The 20380-nt window shown below is 40.0% G+C and overlaps 1 protein-coding gene across 1 annotated transcript in view; it reads right to left on the reverse strand.

Annotated features, from left to right (window-relative positions):
* The window catches only part of SLC9A9 (solute carrier family 9, subfamily A (NHE9, cation proton antiporter 9), member 9), a 1074946-nt gene extending 1059096 nt beyond the window's left edge, over nt 1-15850 (reverse strand). Inside the window, exon 1 of the mRNA XM_006895119.1 lies at nt 15544-15850. Coding sequence (XP_006895181.1) covers nt 15544-15570 — 27 coding nt within the window. The 5' untranslated portion in view covers nt 15571-15850. The remainder of the gene's footprint in view (nt 1-15543) is intronic.
* Nucleotides 15851-20380: the final 4530 nt, after the last annotated feature.

Genomic DNA, 20380 nt, shown 5'->3' on the forward strand with positions numbered 1-20380 from the left:
AAGGAAAGAGTTCTAGAAAACAAGTCTGGGGAATCTATCAGTAAGAGAAACCTCATGGTATTTCTTGGTGGAAAATGGTCCATGAAACCTGTTCACTTTGAGCTGCCTCATTCAAACTCTGTCTCTTCTCATTGAGTTATTGTTATTGTTGATTGCCTTCGAGTTGAAACACTATGAGCTAAAGGCCTGAAGCCCCTCTACAACTACTGGCATTTATCTATGTTCATAGAGTTTCTGGATTCATGTTGTTTAGGAAGTGGAGAAACATGAAATTACAGAAAATTTCACTCATCAGATCCTCCCTCAGAACTCAGGTAATCAAGGATTTTTCACCCATCACTGACATCTTCTCTAACAATGCATACACACTCTTCTAGAACTTGAGGATTTCCACTTTGGCTTCCTAAACTAGCTTCCAAGCTCACTGCCTTTGAGTCAGTTCCAGCTTATAGTGACCCTCTATCAGATTTCAAGGCTTTAATTCGCACAGGAAAAAACAGCCATTCTCGCTTTAACTGAGCCATTGAGGGATTCGAACAGCTGGAGATAAGCATACTTTAGGCAAACAACACAACTGTCTATGGATTATACATCAGAATGCCCTTTCTAAAATTACAGATAATTCTAATTTTTTTAAAAGAACAAAACTATTTCAGCTATGTATTAGTTTGCACATAGTTAATACTTCTTGTAATTGTTGTTATGTACCATCAAGTCAGAACTGACACAGAGCGTGGGTTTTCAGAGGCACTTAATCACACAGAAGGAGGACACTATTTTCCTAGCAGCTGGTAGATTCCAACCACGTACCTTTGGGTTGCCAGCACAACTCTTTACCTCTAGGCCACAAGAGTTTCTTTCCCTGTAACTGTTGTTGTGTGATGTTGAGTCAAAACTGACTCATTCCAGACCCACAAGGGCAAGAAATCAAATGGGAGAAGAGTGTCCACCCTCCTGTGGAGCAGCAAGTGGATTTGAACCATATGCCTTTGTAATTTCAGCTCAGCTCCTTGCCACTAGGCCATCATTGCCAAAACCAAAACAATCTTATTGCCACTGTGTCTTTTTCCACTCATCAGAGGTCCAACAAGAAAAGAAGAATTTCTCTATGAATCTTTACGCTGGAGCTCTGGTAGTTTAGTGTTAGAAAGCTGTGCTACAATCTCAAAGGCATGTAGTTTGAATCCACCAGCTACTTCACATAGGAGATGGATGCGTAATCTCTTCCTGTGCAATTTACTGCCTCTGCAAACTCTGGCTCAATGGGCACTTAACAACAACAACAACAACAAATCTTTAGGGAAGCCAAGTGTCTGTCTTTTTCTCACTGAGTGGTTGGATGGCTCAAACTGCCAACCTTTTGGTTAGGAGCCAAGTACGTAACCAGCACACCACTTGGACTCCTTCCTAGAAAGTTTACAAAAGAATTAGAGAGATATTTAATGAATGAAGCAAATTATTTTCAATTTATGTTACTTGCAAAAAATAGAACACAGAAGTTCATTTCTCCCACCTCAACCCAGAGATAGAGACATTACAAAGGGCTATGGACTGCTAAGGGAACAACCAGATATGTCTTGGGGAAGATGCAGCCCGAGTGTTCCTTGGAGGAAAGGTTGATGAAGCTTTATCTTTCATATGTTGAATATGTACCTAGGCGAGTCTATTCATTAGAGATGGTCATCATGCTTGGAAAAAGGGGGGGCCAGCGAAGAAGAGGAAGATCCCCAATGAGATGGACTGACACGGTGACTTCAGCAGAAGGCTCTAGTTATCTCCGAGATGGTGAGGCTGGCACAGGAGAGGGCAGGGTTCAGGCTGACTGTTCATAGGGTCACTCTGAGTAGTACTCGACTTGATGACATCTAACAACAATAACAACTCAGGCAATAAAAGATATATGGATTCTACAAAATATGGCAGTTATCTCACAGAGGTTGATGGTGTGCAAAAAGAAACATTAGGAGGAAGTAGAGGGTGTTAGGAACTACATGTTGAAGCTTATTCTCCAAGCAAAGTAGTGCCCAAAGTTCTCGTAAATACTTGCAGAATTTGTTCAAAAACTGACCCTGGAGTTCACCCCTACAATTACTGACTCAGAAGATTTAGGGGAGGTGCCCAAGAATTTACTTAAGTTTCTCTTCAATAGAGGTTGAAGCTCAACATCAAGAAAACAAAGACTCTCACCACTGGGCCAATAGACAGCTTCATGACAGATGGAGAAGAGATTTGAGGTTGTTAATAACTTCAACTGCCTTGATTCCACAATCAACACACTTGGCACCAGCAGCCAGAAAAATCAAAAGATGAAGTGCATTGGCAAAGTCTGCTGTCAGGGACCTCTCTAGAGTATTGAAGAAAAAGATGTGTCTGAAGACTAAGGTGTGCCTGATATCAGGCCGTGGTCTTCGCAATTATTTTCTATGCATCAGAAAGCTAGACAATGATTAAGGATGAAAGAAGGAGAATGGATGCCTTTGAGCTGTCATGCTGGAGATCTGACTGCTAGAACAAACAGATTCGTCCTGGAGAGGGCAAAGGATTTTGAAACTCTGTCTCACATACTTTGGGTATGTGGCCAGGAGGGACTAGTCCTCAGAGAAGGACATCATGATCAGAAGGGTGGATGGACAGCACAGGAGAGGAAGACCCAGGATGAGAAGGATTGACTTAGTGACTGAAGAAACGGGATTGGATCTGTAAGAGATAATGAGATTGGCTCACGATAGGGCAGGGTTCAGAGCTGTGGTACATAGGGTCAATGGCACATAACAACAACAACCAGTTCTCTCAGGTGATGCTAATAATGCTGGTCTGAGGCTCATACAATTCAAATCACTGTTATCCAAGATAACACTAAAAACAAACCCTCCTAGTGATCCTCTGAATTTGTGGTGAAGGAGACTGTCTATCTTCCTTCCCACAGAGAAGCTGGTGGATTTGAACCAGCAAATGCCACAATAAAAACCACTATGCCACAATAGTTTCTCCCAATATGTGTGCCGTCATAATTTTGGAATTCCATCAAAAGGCATGCTCTCTAGGGCTAATGTACACACGTTTTATAGTGTATATGTGTATATGGGAACTCAAAAAAAATAGTGGATAATCCTACATTCAGTCTTTCAAAAAGTTTCATTAAACTAATATATATTGAAAGTCTGTTTTGTATAGGGAGCTCTTTTGGTGTAGCTCATAGGGAATTAAGCTTCTAACTCTAACCCATCTAACCCTGGGCCTCTCCAGCACCTTGAATCCACCAGGTCTAAGCCGTTCTTACCATGGTTCCTTTCCCCATCCATTCTCATAATCACCAGCATCCCAAAACCAAACTGACAGTGGAATTACAACACTGGTTTCTTTGATGCTGCTGCAAGTGCTTCCGGGTCAGGTTTCATCCAGTATTCTCCCAGGGTTGGGTTAAATGTTTAACTCAGCTCCACCTGCTTAGTACGGATGTACTCTGACAGCATTGCTGTTGCTGCTTCTCCCTTGCTAGCTTTTTTTGCAGTGGACAATATAACATTGTTGAGGAAAGTTGGGAAAAGAAAAACTTAACTAGCTTGCTCTTCCACATCAAGTTCTTCTGTCACCAACTTCTTGAGAGAATTGCATATCCAGAGCAGGCTGATGAGAAGACAACTCTGGCCAGGATTTAAGAATACTAGCATTCAAAAACGTGCTTTAGCCAATTATTCCATGCAGCTTTGGCCAAGTTGTACACTTCCTGAGTTTCTGTTTCCTTATTTACAAAAAGAGCAACATGCCCGTTTTATGTGGCTCTTAAAGGGATTAGTGATAATCTATATAGTCAGGATTCTCAACCTTTACGCTTCTTCTGTAGACATCCTAAAACACTGAGTCCATCAGCTGGCATGGAATAAACATTTATTAAATAATAGCAACTAGTTAAGGGTTAAATAGGTGACACAGTTGAAAGAAAATATGGGGGGGTGCATTTTATTTTACTAGTTTTAATGAACATTTACAGAGATTTTGGATTTCCATTTATTCATTCATTGTTGCACTTTTTTCTCTATACACTCCCCCCACCACCCCCAGTTCACTCCTCTCTTGGCCCTAGCTTGGAAGTATGTCCTATCAATTATCAGTAAGTTTCTTTATGTTGCTGAGTCTCAGCTTCCTCTCATGTAGACTGAAAAAGTTATAATACTCCCTCTAACTCTCTCTCTTTCTCACACACACACACACACACACACACACACACACACACACTCTCATGTACATACACTGAGACCGGTGGTACCTAGCAGCTGTCTAAACCCTAGCTCTGAACTCTAGCTCTGGCATTTAGTACCTGACCTCAGGCAAAGGACTTCATTTTTTGGTCCCTCAGTTTTCCCACATACCGAGAGATTGTTAGGAGTGTTAAATGAGCTAATACACCTAAAGCACTTAGAACAGTTCACCATAATAAATATTATTTCCATTAACTCCCCAGGAGAAAGATAGGCCTTCTTCCTCAATGCTTCACATCCTCCAGAACATAACAGAGGGTCCCCATGAGTTGAAATTGACTGCACTCAGTTTGATTTGGTTCCAGCAGCTTTTATTATTATGTCACTTTTGGACATAACAGATGTTTAGCAAATGTTTTTTGCATCCCCACTTCACTAATCATACGATTTTCGTTCAATTAGGCAACAGATAATACTTAAATAAATAACTGAATTACAAACTTACTTTCCTGGTGTGCACATTCACTAGCTTCTAAAATTCTCAAGGGGAAATTCTTAGAGGCATGATAGTAGCTTGTGGTTAAGGTCTTCCTCTGTAGTTTCTTTAGGGCTCAGGGGTGCACTAGAATTTACAGGAAATTCTTCTATTAAAATAAACTTTTTCAAAACCTACAGAGAGCAACATTTATCTGTTTATTCCACTATTTCATCTGTTCTTTGACAAAGGTCTCACTGCATGGAAACTTTGTTTTGACAGCTGAAATTCCTTAAAATCAATCTTTTACAGTAGTAGTAGTTGTCAGGTGCAATTGAGTTAAGTATGACCCATAGCAACTCTATGAACAACAGATCTGAACCCTGTCCCATCCTGAGCCATCCTCACACTTTCAGACACAAAGAAACCTGCTGTGGCAGTCACTGTGTCAATCCACCTGGTTGAGGGTCTTCCTCTCTTTCGCCAACCCTCCACCTATCCAAGCATAATGTCCCTCTAACAACATGTCCAAAGTACATGAGACGAAGCTTTATCATTTTTGCCTCCACAAAGCACTCTGGCTGCACTTTCTCTAGGACAAATCTATTTGTTATTTTGGCTGCACATGGAATATTAAGTATTACCTTCCAAGACCACAGCTCACAAGCGTCAATTCTTCTTTGTCATCCTTATCCATAAAGTGGTTAGGACTCAGAAGGTGGGCCTGCAGCCCTTGGGCCTTGAGTGGCACACTAACAATAAGAATTCAGCTGAGAGTTCCATATGTCCTTAATATCCACATGTGGGATGTGACCCCAGTGTGCCAGCTGTCAGTATCAACTGGAACACTTCAACATCCTCCCAGGAGCACATCCTGTCATGTCTATGCAAGCTTCAATGGGATCTGCTAAGATCAAATCTCTTCCCACACCAATTATTGCCTGTGAAAACCCTCTGGAGAGCCAGCTCTGAGTTGGTTCCAATTCAGTGGCAACAAATTGAGTTGAGCTCCTGAAGAAACAAAAGCAAACCTCAATAATTAATAAATAATAAATAATAAAATAATTCATATGTCTGATTTTGTTCTAGAGGTTCAACACAAAATTGTCAGTTTGCTTTATTTGGGGAATACATTTTTCTAATTTGTACAGCACTTGTCTGTCAGCTTGCTGTACTGAGATAACTCTTGAGTTGCTGTGATGCTGAAAGCTCTGCCACTGGTATGTCAAATGCCACAAGGGTCACCCACGGTGGACAGGTTTTAGTAAAGCTCCCAAATTAAGACAAACTAGGCCTTTGAGAACCCTATAAACAATAGAGAAACATGAATGGTTACACCAGTAAGAGCGAAAAAAAGGTTTAGTACATTGGCATCCTAACTCTAATTCTCTTCCCTTCAGGTCCCTGTAACAAAGATGTTTCTTAAAGACAAAGATAATGAAACATACTTTAGGTATGTTGCCATGAGGGACTGCTCCTTGGCAAAAGACACCATGTTAGGAAAGGTGGAGGGTTGGAAAAAGGAAGGTCCTCAGAAAAATGGATTGACACAGTGGCTGCATCAATGAGCTTGAGAATAAAAGAATGCTGTAGGATGAGATAAGATTTTGGTCAGTTGTTTACAAGGTCACTATGAATCTTAGTTTATTTGAAAGCACATAACAACAAGAACAGGTATGTGCTCACACGCAAGGAAGGGCCTGAATCAGCACCCAGCCCTGTCAGTTCTGTAATTTGTTCTCACTTTTCTGACGTGAATGCAAAAGACTTACTGAACTCTCATTACAAAGTCAGAGCAGTATCTCTGAAAGAAAGGAGAATAGTAAAACAATGTCAACTAAGAAAGGCCTAATGATCATGACAAGCTGCAGAGTTCAAAAAACAAAGCCACTTCTTAGCTTTCAGTGGCTGAGACATGGGACTGAATTGAGCCTTAGCCTGAAGTTTGAGGAGCCTGGAAGAATCACACTCGGGTGGAAGTCCATGGACAGCTGTGATGCTACCCCAAAGGTGGTGCTTCTCTGGCAGTTTGAATCAACTAGTGGGGATTTACAACTTCCTGAAAACCCACTGGAGGGTTAGCTGTGAAAGAGTTCTGACTAGAACCAAATAAATTTGTGTTTGAGTTTGAACTTTGAAGAATCACAGTCCTTTGAGGCTAGAAGGAAAATTAAAGCATTGGATTCATTTTCTTTTCATTGTACAAAAGAGGAAAACTAAGGGCCACGGTTAATCACTCATCCAGGATAAAACAACTAGCTAGCAAGAGTGCTCTTGTAGGCCAGTGGATAGACAGTTGTGCTGTCAATCTGAAGGCAACCAGTTCAAATCTCTTCCCACACCAATTATTGCCTGTGAAAACCCTCTGGAGAGCCAGCTCTGAGTTGGTTCCAATTCAGTGGCAACAAATTGAGTTGAGCTCCTGAAGAAACAAAAGCAAACCTCAAAAAAACCCAAAACCCAAAACCTACTCGGATTAAAACTCAAATCTTGAAGAAAGTGACCAGTATTTTCTCCACAAAGCACACCATGTTTGAATAAGCAAAATTCTCTCCAAGAACCTTCCAGACAAGAGGTAGGTAGGGCATGAAGTGGGAGTGAACATCTTCCATGTGCTCAACACTAATGGGCAAATGCTGGGTCAATGAAGTCAGTGGTTGGATTGGTGGGGTGGAGCCAGGTCACATCCAACAGCCAAAACTTATGCTGAGGAACCTATAAGAGTGCTTGTTGTTGTTAGGTGCCATCAAGTTGAGGACATCCCATAGCGACCCTATGAACAACAGATCTGAACCCTCTCCTCTCTTGTGCCATCCTCACACCCACCTCCTGACACATTAGAGCCCACTGTGGCAATCACCATGTCAATCCACCTAGTTGACAATCTTCTTCTCCTTTGCTGACCCTCTACCTTTCTGATCATCATGTCCCTATCCAAGGAATAGCCCCTCCTAGCAACATGTCCAAAGTATGTGAGGTGAAGCCTCATCATCTTTGCCTCCAAAGAGCACTCTGGCTGCACCCTCTCTAAAAGGATTTTTTTTCACCAAGAGGTTTGTTCTCTTGGCCATCCATGTGATGTTCGGTGCCCTTCTCCAACATCAGCTCAAAGGCATCAATTCTTTTTCTGTCATCCTTACATTGTCCAGCTCTCAGATATATAACAAGTGATTGGAAAGACCATGGCATGGCCTGAATCAGATGCACCTTAGTCCTTAAACTGACATCATTACTTCTCAATGATTTGGAGAGATTCCTAATAATCTCTAATAATCTAATCCTAATAATCCCCAGTGCAATATGTCTTCTGATTTTCTGACTGCTAGCACCAGAGGTCTTAATTGTGGATCCAAGTAAGATGAAGTTGGTGACAGTTTCAATCTTTTCTCCATGCATCATGATATTGCCTAGTGGTCCAGTGGTAAAAATCTTTGTTTTCTTGACATTGAGATGCAATCCATACTGAAAGCTATTTTCTTTGATCTTCCGCAACAAGTGCTTAAAGTTCTCCTCATTTTCAGCAAGGAAGGTTGTGTCATCTGCATAAGGCAGGTTATTGATGATTCTCCCTCTGGTCCTGATGTCACATTCTTCTTCAGAGTCTAGCTTCTCTAATAATTTGCTCAGCATACAGATTGAATAGATGTTGTTGTTGTTGTTGTTATTGTTAAGTGCTGTCGAGTCGCAGGCAACCATAGCGACCCTATGAAGGAGAGTCCTCGACACTTGGGTGCCTTTCATCCTCTCTCCAGGTTCATAGGGTTTCCAGAGGCAAGCTCTTATGGAAGTGGATGCCACTCCTCCTTCAGTAGAAAACAAATTTAATGATGTGTTGCATGGGGGAAATGTGCTATCAAAGACCTTTCCAACATGTGGGTTGCTCTCAGTAAACTCTAATACATGGTTGAGTGAAATCATAGCATTTTCAACTTCATTATATGGAGCCTGAAAGTTGGACAATGATAAGGATGACAGAAGATTAATGCTTCTGAGCTGTGGTGTTAGAGAAGAGTACTGAATACCCCATGAACTGACTAAAGAACACACAACCTTCAGAGGTAAAGACTGTCAAACTTTGTCTCACATACTCGGTGGTCACTCCTTGGAAGAAGACATTGAATAGATATGGAGAGAAAATACAACCTGATGCACTCCCTTGCTGTGTTCACACAACCCTCCTGGTTTAGGTGCAGGTTTCACAGGAGCACAATTAAATGCTATGGGAATCCCATTCTTCTCAATATTAGCCATAACTTGTTATCATCCACCCCATCCAATGCCTTTGTATAGTCAATAAAGCATAAATAGACATTCTTCTGGTTTTACTTTCAGCCAGGATCCATCTGACATCAGCAATGATATTCCTGGTGCCATGATCTCTTATTGAACGTCTTGAATCCTGCTTGGATGTCTGGCAGTTTCCTATCTATGTACAGTTTTGGCCATTTTTAAATGATTTTCAGCAATATTTTGCTTGTATGTGATATTGATGATATTGTTCAATAATTTCCTCATTCTTTTGGAACACCCTTCTTATAAAAGAAAGTGCTAGGACATAATTAATGTCATAACACAACTTTCAAGTTAAGAGAAATATAACTATTTTTTCTTTTACATTTTGAGAAAAAAAATGGATGCTGCTGACTCACTTCCATTGATTCCACTAACAACGGGCTTGAGTATGATGAAGATCGTGAGGATGTCACTGCATAGGGGAAGTTCTAATCTGTTATTCACAGAGATTCTGTAAGTCACAGTCCACTCACAGCATGTAACAGCAACAAACAAACAGCAAGCATTGAATATATTCTTAGAAGATCAGAGGATACATTAGTATTCAATAGTTTAATGAATTAAAAAGTTAAAATTCTACAGCTTAAAGTTTCTTTGCTGCTACTAAATAAAGAGAGAGAGAAAAAATGCCACATGTTTTAAGACCATCCTTTACATTGTAAGGGCATATAACGAAAAGTAAACTCCCATAGGTCGAAACTGACCTTTCTCTCAGCTCTCATCCTGGCCCTCAAATCCACAGCATTAGGAAGGTTCTTTATTGTGTGGGAGTCCCCAGTGGTGTATAATGGGATTCTTAATGTAATCAGGGAGTAAGAAGCAATTTTTCTTTGATGAACAATGAGTAAGGCATACAAAGCCCTGAGTGAGCAAAGCTAAGTACACCAGCTGTTATCAATCAATACTCTGACCATTAATGGTCGTTTAAGCTTTTAGTTCAATTTAAGTGAATATTACTATGGCTTAAATTGTAAACCAGTTATGGATCCTAACCCCTCAATTTTGAAATAATGAGAGTTGCAGAAATCATGAGAGACAATTAGTAATTGATAAAGAAAAGTATTTGTATAATGCTGCCATTCATTTTATTTAGCTCAAGACAAATTCAATTATTCAGAGAAATTTTGAATTTACAGTCTTATAAAACCTTTTTTCAAAAATGTAATAATTTAATTGTGACTCGAGAAAACACTCTTGGAATATAATAAAAGATATCATTCAACAGTAAAGAACATCTTGATATTTCCTATACTTGCCGGTGGCTTTTGTAAATATTTTTTTAAAAAAAATATACATTCTGCTTCACCCTATTCTGTCATTAAGTTTTAAGGCATTAATAACATGAGAAAATGCACACAAGAGAGGAAGACCCTCGATGAGATGGATTGATTCAGTGACTGGGGCAGTGGAGGCAGGTATGTTAGAGACAATAAAGTTGGCAAAGGATACGCAGGTTTTAGGGCTCTTGAACATAAGGTCACTATGAGTTGCAAGCAATTCAAGGGCACATAACAACAATGACCCTTAATAACATGAGTTTTGTTTTTTTTCATCTTGTGAGCTATTTCTATTTAAAGTATCATATTTATTACCAATCAATGCAGAGGCAAACAGAACATCACACATGATTTTTCTTGGCTTGCACAACCCTTTATATTATATTTTAAGGTTGACGTGTTGGAACTTTTTTCTGAATGTAACCTAGAGTGGGTGAGACCAGGCTGCTCCTTAGAGGCAAGGATTTTGAAGCTTCATCTGACATATGTTGGGCATGTTGCAAGAAGGGACAGTCCTTTCAGAGGGACGTCATGCTTGGGAGGGTGGAGGGACAGTGCAAGAGAGGAAGACCCTCGATGACATAGACTGACTCAGTGGATAATGGGGTCAGTGTGTCAGAGACAATAAGACTGGTACAGAATAGAGCAGGATTTAGGGATGTTGTACTAAGGGTTGCTATTAGTCACAGGCAACTCGATGGCACATAAGAACTACAACAACCAAAAGAAGCAGTTAGACATTTACTTTGATCATTACCCCTTCATTTTCTGCTTATAAGTCTTCCCCCCCCCCAACAACTTTTATTGTAATTTGAGTGGAAGTTTACAAGGTATATTGTTTTCCCAATCACTCTTGCATATTTTGTTCCATAAACACAAAACAGTATTTGACTATCCAATTACTCTATATGGTCTTTTCTTTCACAGATTTTAATAAACAAATTCAAACTAATCCCAGAACTGTGCTCACGTGAAACCTACACTTGGACCAGAAACTGGTTTTGACCAGTAGTCAAAACAGAGCAGTGAAACACTGTTTGGTTCAGCATCAGGAAAGGAGAGTATCAGGGATGCATCCTATCTCCATACCTTTCTTTCTTTTTTTTCCCCAAGTCCCAGTTACCTAGAATTTTTGATTTAGACTTCCAGGGAGATTGAAAAAAAAATGTGCCCATATCTACTGCACCTTCCCAAGGGCCATGGACACCAGCCAGCTGAATAACAGAATTTATGGAAAATTCTGTGTTTAAGATAAATATTTCTAAGTGCTTGATAATGAGGCAAGTGATATACCCCCCAAAAAAACCAAACCAAAACAAACAAACAAAAAAACACAAAAAACCTCACTGGAAGCAAGGGCAGAATTCAATCAAGTAGAAAACTATTTGCCAGATCCATTGGTAAGTACTTTGCATGGGATAGCTAAGCCTTAGATAGTTCCTTATGGGAACATTTGCATGTAAGGTGGAGATGTCTGAGCTACAGTTTATGGTGAATATTCATTTCCCTTTTTAAAAACACTTTTGTTGTTGTTGTTGTTACGTGCCTTTGAGTTGACCACTACTCAGCAACCCAGTCAGGAGCAGATCTGAACCCTGTCCCCTACTGTGCCATCCTCGTCGTCTCCAGCATCCTAGAGCCCACCATTACAATCACTGTGTCCAGTTTGTTGAGGGTCTTCCTCTCTCACACTGACCCTCTACCTTTCCAAGCATGATGTCCTTCTCCAACAACATGTCCTTCCTAACAACATGTCCAAAGTATGTGAGCTGAAGTTTCACCAGCATTGCCTTTTCTTCTCATTGATTATCAACAATCACTGGGTAATGTTCTTGTAAGAACCATGGGTTTATCTTAATGATGAAATTCAGTGGACTATATAAAATTTCACTCTTTCTGGCTTTTTTTAGAAAGGAGAATTGACTAATTTTTGATGTACAAATGACACATTTGGATATCATAGCCATATCTTCTCTCCAGAAAGTGCAGCAGAAAAATGAATGAATGTATAATATTGTCAGCATCTCTGAGTAAAGACTCAGGTTGAAACAGAGTTCTGCAGCTAACACTACACCTTTACTTACCTACCTCTTTGTTTCTTCATCTACAAACTGAGGATGTTGGAGGGAGGCTCTCTAACGCTCCTTCCCAATCTATAAATTATTTAAAAAACTTCACTTATACCTGCTGGGCAATTAACTCACTGGATTTTTCTTTTCCCTTATTATTAGAGTTGTCCTAGCTTATTCTTCTGTTGTAACTTCTGAGTATCTATTATTACATCACTGGCAGAGAGTCTTCAAAACATTTTAGATCGAATACTTCAATCACCACTGAGAAAAGAAAGAGAAGTCACTAATGTCATCCACACAGACTATTTTCAGAGAAAATCACTGCGAATACTTTTAAGAGAAACACTAACTTTATTAAGAGACGAGGCACATTCATCCTGTCAGGATTGGCCATTCAGTTCAGGAAATCAGTTCTCTGAAATTCAGTTACTTCTTCGGTAAAATAAGGAGACTGGGAAAGTTCTCCTTAAATTCTCACAACTGGGTTCCTATACCAATGAAGTAGCAAAAACACTACGAGATTAATCTTTTCATTATTTTACACAGTTCAAGGTAACTCAAGGGTGCTCAAACTTCTAGTAACAGAATTATGACCTATGGCTGTATATGACTTCAATAATCCTTTTACAGTGTGCTTTGTTTCAGAACATGCTCTCAAAAGCTTCAACATTTAAAGAAACCTTGAGAACAAAAGTTAATAACACTCTTGTCTTAGTTTACATGGCCTTAAAAATATCAACTAAGAGAAATGTCATTTCAGTCGTGGACAATGCATTAATGTTTTATCATTTCAACAAAAAGTAAAATAGATTTCATGTAATTTTTGATGATTAAGGGTAACTTGGATTTTTTCAAGTTGAAAAGTGTGAAATAGTGTCCTCAAGTGAAGGTTTATGATGTTCAAAAATCCTGCTGCTTTAGAAAACTACACATAGTCCTTCAATTTCATGCCAAGAATCACATTATTTCTAGCTTTTCAGATTACATCCTGTATCCTCATTGTTTATTTATTAGCCATGTCAAGAAGGAGAGCCTGGTCCATTGATGGAGAAGGGGGAATGAAAGACGGGAGCTCAGGGCTTCACAGCTGACAGCACCACTTCCTCTCCATTTGACTACTTGCCCAATTGATTGTGTTTCTTTGGTTTTTGTTTTAATAAGTTTTTCTGTGTCATATAAGGCACTCCCTATAAAGAAATTGAGCTCTATGCTCTAAATGGATCAGTCCATCATCCTGATGAAAAGAAATTACACTGCTTAACCTGAACTTCCACCCTCCGGCTCAAATGTCTCAGGTGGGATCCAGTTAAGGCATAGGGTTTCTTAACCTCAAATCATGACTATAGCAGGACATCACACAGCTAACATTAAATGTGCACCAATACTGTTCCTTCAACCTCAGGGATATAAAAGGCACCAGGACTTTAAACACCAAAAAAGACTCAAATAGAAATATATATGTATATTCCCTATTATGAATAACAAAGACACCTACTTTCATCATGCTTAAAAGTTGCTCATTATCCAAAACAACTATGAGGTACCATCTCACTCCAGTAAGAATAGCAAAATTTAACAGAACAGCAAACAACAAATGCTGGCAATATTGTGGAGAAAGTGGAACCCTTATTGGTGGGAGTTGGTGGGAGTGTAAAATGGTGTAGCCACTATCTATGGAAGGCAGTATGGCACTTTTTCAAAAGGTTGCAAATAGAAATACCATTTGACCCAGCAATTCCACTACTGGGAATATACCCTGAAGAGACCATAACCAACATCCAAGCAGATATGTGCACATCCATGTTTATTGCAGCTTTGTTCACAATAGCAAAGAGTTGGAAACAACCTAAGTGCCCATCAACAAACAAAAGGATAGAGAAGCAGTGGTATATTCACACAATGGAATACTATGCTGCATTGAAAAACAAGGAACTTGTGAAATATTATACAAAACGGGTGGCCCTGGAGGACATTATGCTGAGTGAAATATCTCAGTAACAAAAGGACAAATACTGCAGAGTGCCGCTGTTATAAAATGGGACCTACATCAAGGTTGGGGGGAGACTGAGAGAAACGGGATAAATTATGTGTACTGCCTTGAAACAGATGAGAGAGAGAATTGTTTAAAAGGGATTTATGTTTAGGTGTTATTGTCATGACGGAAATCCATAGTGGAGTGGACCTGGGGGGAAGGATTGTATAACAATGAAAGACTTTTTCTTTTACTTTTCAAAGAGAATAGTGAACCGGGAGTGAAGGTTGGGCAGGGAGAAAAGTGCAACAATGACTGAATGGAAATCCAAAGTCTCTGTAAACTTCCATTAAAATTAACTTTTTAAAAGGGGGGGAAGTTGCTCATTATCACACTTAGATAAGAATGGTAAAGTGAACTGTTTCGTCAACATTAATTTGAAAACTACTGATGTCTTGCATTCTACTTTAAAAGATAAGAATGTAGCCTAGGTCATTTCTACAGAACTTTACTAAATTCCTTCTCACACACCCCCCCCCCCAAATATTATGGTAAATTGCACAGAAAGTGTAATACTTTGGGAATTTACAATGCCAGGTAAATGCTTTTCCAAACCATGGGCTCCAAAAACAGTAACTAAACATCACAGACATAGCAAATAATAATGACAAACTCCAAATTCCAAAAGTAGGCTAAGATAGGAAAAGTACTGCATCAAGAAACCCATGTGTATATTATGAGAAAACATTGTTCGTATTAATAAAGCGGAATTAGATGTTTTAATTCTAGTAGGAGGGGCAGAATGTGTTTCTGCAAGAGTTTTCCTTTTGGAACTATCTGATGTTAGAGGATTTACTGTATACATTTTTAAGTGATGCTGTTTCTAGAATTCTAAAAGCTGACAAGCGCCTCCCACGAAAGAAGTCTATTCTTTGCTGCTAGGGAGTCATAGCTTCTCATTATGGTTGTAAAAACAAACAATTCACCCAGTTTGACTCCCACATTACAATGGCCTCACATCTGTCAACAGCCTTGCATTATATGCCTGGTGAGAACATGACTGACATTTACTTTTGTGACAAGGCAAATTGTGGTGGCTTGTCTGGAAAGGGATGGGCATTCGTGAGGCTGCAGCAACTTTCATCAAGCCAATAACATTTCAATCACCACGTTTTCTGCAGTTTCGGTCCTCACTTTGTCTCTAATTACTCCCAAGCAACAAGTTTCACATCAGTCCCAAAATTTATGCACTCACCATACACCATTGCTCCTCCAGTTTCATGCAAGAAGCGGAATCGATGATTTTTAAACAACCAGATTGTCAAAATGGTAAGAATGAGCAAAAAATTAAAGACAAGCAGTTCCACTGCTCCCTGGTGTTGAAACTGATACTCATCCTTCCCTGACATGAAACTTCTCTGTCTCCCCATTTTCCAGTCGTCTTGGGATTCCTCAGATAAAATCCTGGATACGGACTGTCAAGGTTTGCTTGACACAGCCTGATGGCTTGAGAATTTCAGAATAAAAGCAGCCACTTAAGTTGCTACTTCACAAGCATCTGCCCTGGCTTAGTATTCAGCTGGCTTCTAGTTACAACTTCCTGTTTCTCTCTTAAAGCAGCCCCGTCTCTTTTCAAGCTCTGGTTTCATCATTGACTCTTCCTTTCTTTAAATGATTCACCTCATGAAAGGATCTCTCCTGGTGCACAAAACTTGCAAGCTAAGAGGCTTGTGTTGTATTCTTAGGTTCCAAGCAAGACTTCTTAAAGTTGAAGTTGCATAACTGGAATATTGTCATCGTGAAAAAGATCACTTGCTACAGTAGTATTTTCAAAGTTCAAAAAGCCACTTCCCAAATCAGTCTTGTGACCCCTGAGAGGTCTTTCTTGCCAATCAAATTCGGCCATTGTGATGAAGATGAAGAGCTCTGTTTTGACCTAAAATGATCTGAGAAGGATTTCTTCATCCTCTCTTCCTTCCTTCCTTAAGAGACAACAAAACTCTGGCTTAGGATGCTGTTTGCTTTATATAATTTGGTAGTTGCATGAGCAACTTATGAACTCTGAATCCATGGCCTTTCTTTTTAACAAGGGTGGGGGGGGAGGGATGAATACAAAAGACAAAAGCAAAATTCTGCCTCCAGCTCTATAGCTTTGTTGTTTGTGAGACGTCAACAAAAGAAAAACAGCTCATTGTAATCACCCAGCCTTCCTCAGCAAGGTCACCCATGTGGATTGTCTTACTGAGCTGCTTCTGCAGCCATCTAGAACCCACAGGAAGCTGTGATAGGTCACAATCCCCTCTGGCCTGAGGCAAAATAATGTGACTCACTGAGGAATGCTGTGTGGCCAGAAACTGAGGCTCTAGATACACAAAGCTGTCTTCTAGTGTGACTATGCTTCATATAGGTTTCCATTCAGCAAGCTGGTTCTGTTCAAATTTATCTTCTTGGAAAGCTCCTGACAATATGTTGTTGTCTCTACTTCCAAGCAAATATTATGACTTGTTCACTTTAGCAATGGATCCCACAATGCAGTTTAGATACTGTCTGTGGTGGAGTGAGTGTTCTCATTATTTCAAATATCCTAATAACTTAGGAGCTGGAATGGCATCCTCTTCCTAAACAACATGCCTTCGGAAACACTATGATAAATGTCTATAGTTATAGAAAGGGTTCAGGCCTTTTGTTCATAGGGTTGCTATGAGTTGTGCTTGACTCGAAGGCAATCGACAATAACAACATTCATCACTTGTGCCATGATGGCATAAGTTAAGCTTCCAACCCAAAGGTTGGTAGTTTGAGCCCATAAGTGGCTTCATTGGAGGAGATGAGTGATCTTCTCTCATAAGAATTTACAGCCTCACATTGTTGATGGATGATTCTCACAAGCAGGAATCATATCAAAGGCAGTGAGTTTGGATTTGATTACCACATACTTGACCAAATTAATAATCATTTCATACAGAGAGTATAAATGATTCATGGAGTTAAGATGAGCCCAAACAAATCCTGAAAAGACATTCTTTAACACAGAAAGCTTGAGGTCAAACATGTCATGTTCAGAGTTAGCTTCTCAGTAGCTGTTTCACCCACAGAGGAAGATCTATCAGCCACTTAATGTAAAACTCTGCTGTCTCAGCTTCTTTGCCTTCTGCAGCCTTTGATTTCCTCCTTGGGCTTGACTCAGCAGGCGGGGTTTGTGTGTGCTGCAGATGTTCTGCTAACACACTACCCTTCGGAGCAGGCGTCTGTGTACTGACTAATACGCAAAAATGTTTTCAAAACCGCTGGCTGGCTAATGCTCTCAAAGAGCTCAGGGAGCTGCACTGGCAGCTCTGCCTTCATAACTTCCAGCACCACAAGTTTAGTTGTCAGATGTACAAGTTCACACAAAAGCAGAACACAGAAACTTCCTGTCCTTAAAAAAAAAAGAAACCAAAACAACAACACTATCATGAAATTATTTTGGTTGCCTTTTGTCCCAATTATTTCATCTGGGTAGAAAAAGCCTTGTTTGGCTGTCTCATGATGACATCAAATTTGTTCCCTCACCCAGTGAAGAATTGAAAATTCACTGAATCTTATGACCGGCTTAGGTACTATTTCAAAGAGTTCCCAACTTGACATCAACATATTCAAATTGGTATATTTGACATTAAAAATTCATACATGACTTACCTGGGAAAAAACTCATCGGCTCTGGCACAACAGACACATTCTCACATAGCCACAACCTGTGAGCGCGAAGTGGTCGTCTTCTCCATTTTCAGCCTCAGGTCTTCTTCATATCACCTCAGTTAGTGGTGTTCCCCTTTAGATTCTCATTGCACTAGTTCTAACGTTATTCTGTTTAACACTGAGATAGGGAAAGTAGGCTCAGAAAATGCCTCCAAATTTTTCACTCCAGAGTAATTGCTACCATTGTGCCATCAAGTCAGAATCCACTCATAACTGACCCTCCTGCAGATTTTCAGCGTCAATAAATTGCTAGGAAGGAGATTGCCTATCCATCTATCATGGACCAGCTGGTGGTGGATTTGAACTGTGTGCCTTTGCCATTGCAGTGTGAATTCATACCACTAGGCCACCAAAGCCACCTAGAGCAATTAGCTCCTAGAGCAATTAACTTTTTCCTACTTTAAGTTTTTTTCTCATAATATTTTATATTCTGCTATAACAATAAAATCATGGAAAACAAATGGGGAAAATATCCATTGGACATTTACTGTGGACCCTGTAAATATTGCTCAGGAATTTAATTAATATATATAATTTTCATTAAAATTCTACAATAAATGATACCATTTAACTCAAAGAAAGTTATTGGTATCTTCTCTAACCCTCCACAGCCACTAAGAGTTAGAATTACGTGTGGTGTTCAAAGGCCTTACCACGGTATTTTATCCTAGATGGCCAACTCATTCCAGTTTCTTAGGGACCTTCTTGGTGATAAGAAGCCTTAATGACTTAGTGCTAATGCGTTGCATTGCCAAGCCAAAGAAATACAGTTCAAATCCACAAGCTGCACTGTGAAGAAATATGGGCAATCTCCTGCCTTGTGACCCTCTGGAGGGTCATTTATGTGTCAGTTCCAACTTGACCATATATAATAATATAATAAAAAAATATAATAATAACATATAATAATATAACCATTGGTTATAGCACGGAAAATCAGAGATGATTGTAGGCCTTTTGTTGTTGTTATTGTTGTTGTATACTGTTGAGTTAGAAAAGCCCAATAGCTGATCCTCTATCAGGTTTTCAGAGGTAAACTAATTACATGGGAAAAGAGTGTCCATCTTTCTCCCATGAAGCAGCTGGTGGATTCAAACCATGCACCTTTGGGTTGCCAGCACAACTCCATATCATTAACACATTAATCACAGCTCCCCAGCAAGCCTTTTAGTCCCAGGCAAATAGACAGTTGTTACTGTAACTGTCAACATTTCCAAAAGTCCTAACTCCTGCCCTGTTACTAATAACTGTCCTTTACAAGATTCCTGAAGCACATATGCACACAAGGAAGAATATAAATGAAAAATTGAAGTGTTGTTTTAGTATCAGAGTGAAGGCTAGATTCTGATGAATTCTTACTAAGCATCAAAATTTAGGCACAAAGCCAGAGAGGAATTTTAATTTACTGTCTATAATCCTGGTCTGTGACACTGATGAGTCAAAAGCGAGAATGGTTACCCATGGTGGACAGTGTTTGGTGAAGCTCCCCGATTAAACCAAGCTTGGAAGCAAGAGTGGCATCCACTTCCGTAATAGCTTATCTCTGGAAACCCTATGAACCTGGAAAGAGGACGAAAGTTATACAAGAGCTGTCCAGGACTTTCGTTCATAGGGTCGCTATGAATCGCCTGTGACTCGACGGCATTTAACAACAACAATCCTGGTCTGAACACCTGCTGGTTACTGAGTGGAAGGTTCTTACTAGAAAATGCAACATATGAGTAAGAGCCAGCAAAGGACAGTCGATGGCCAGCCTATTCCCACAGTGTCTCACTTCTGCTTGCCCGTCCAGTCCTATGACAGCAGCAAATTGAAGTGAGGAGCTTCCACATCAGGGTAACCTTAGTCAGCAGAGCAATCTCTTTCTTGTGACTGGGACTCAACTAATGTTGCAGAATATTAGCAATCACTTGGATAAAGATGGATTGCTGTTGTTGGAAAGGACAGTGGAGATGCTGGGGTAGGAGAACTGAGCAGATACATGTCCTTAGAGTGGGAAGAGCTACTGTTTCCCTCCTTCCTCCTGGAGTCCAGCCTGCTCGGTTTCAATTGTCTCTCACCATTGCTATGGTTTGGGGCTGGCAAACATTGGCCCCCTTACTCATGACTGCCCAGTCATTGAACAAAATGCTGTCCCGTCCTGTACCATCGCCATGATGATCAAGACGTGGTTGTTCATAGAGTTTTCACTGGGTCCTTTTCAGAAGTAGACACTAGGCTTGTCTGCCTAGCTAATTCAAGTCTAGAAATTGTTTTAATCTGTTCAACATGAAAGCAACACACTATCCTCCACTGACATAGGTGCACATGAGCTTCTCTGGATGGAATCAAATGTTGTTGTTGTTGTTATGTGC

Source organism: Elephantulus edwardii, unplaced genomic scaffold, assembly GCF_000299155.1.
Source record: "Elephantulus edwardii isolate Elephantulus edwardi_28Jun2011 unplaced genomic scaffold, EleEdw1.0 scaffold00158, whole genome shotgun sequence".
Lineage (NCBI taxonomy): Eukaryota > Metazoa > Chordata > Mammalia > Macroscelidea > Macroscelididae > Elephantulus > Elephantulus edwardii.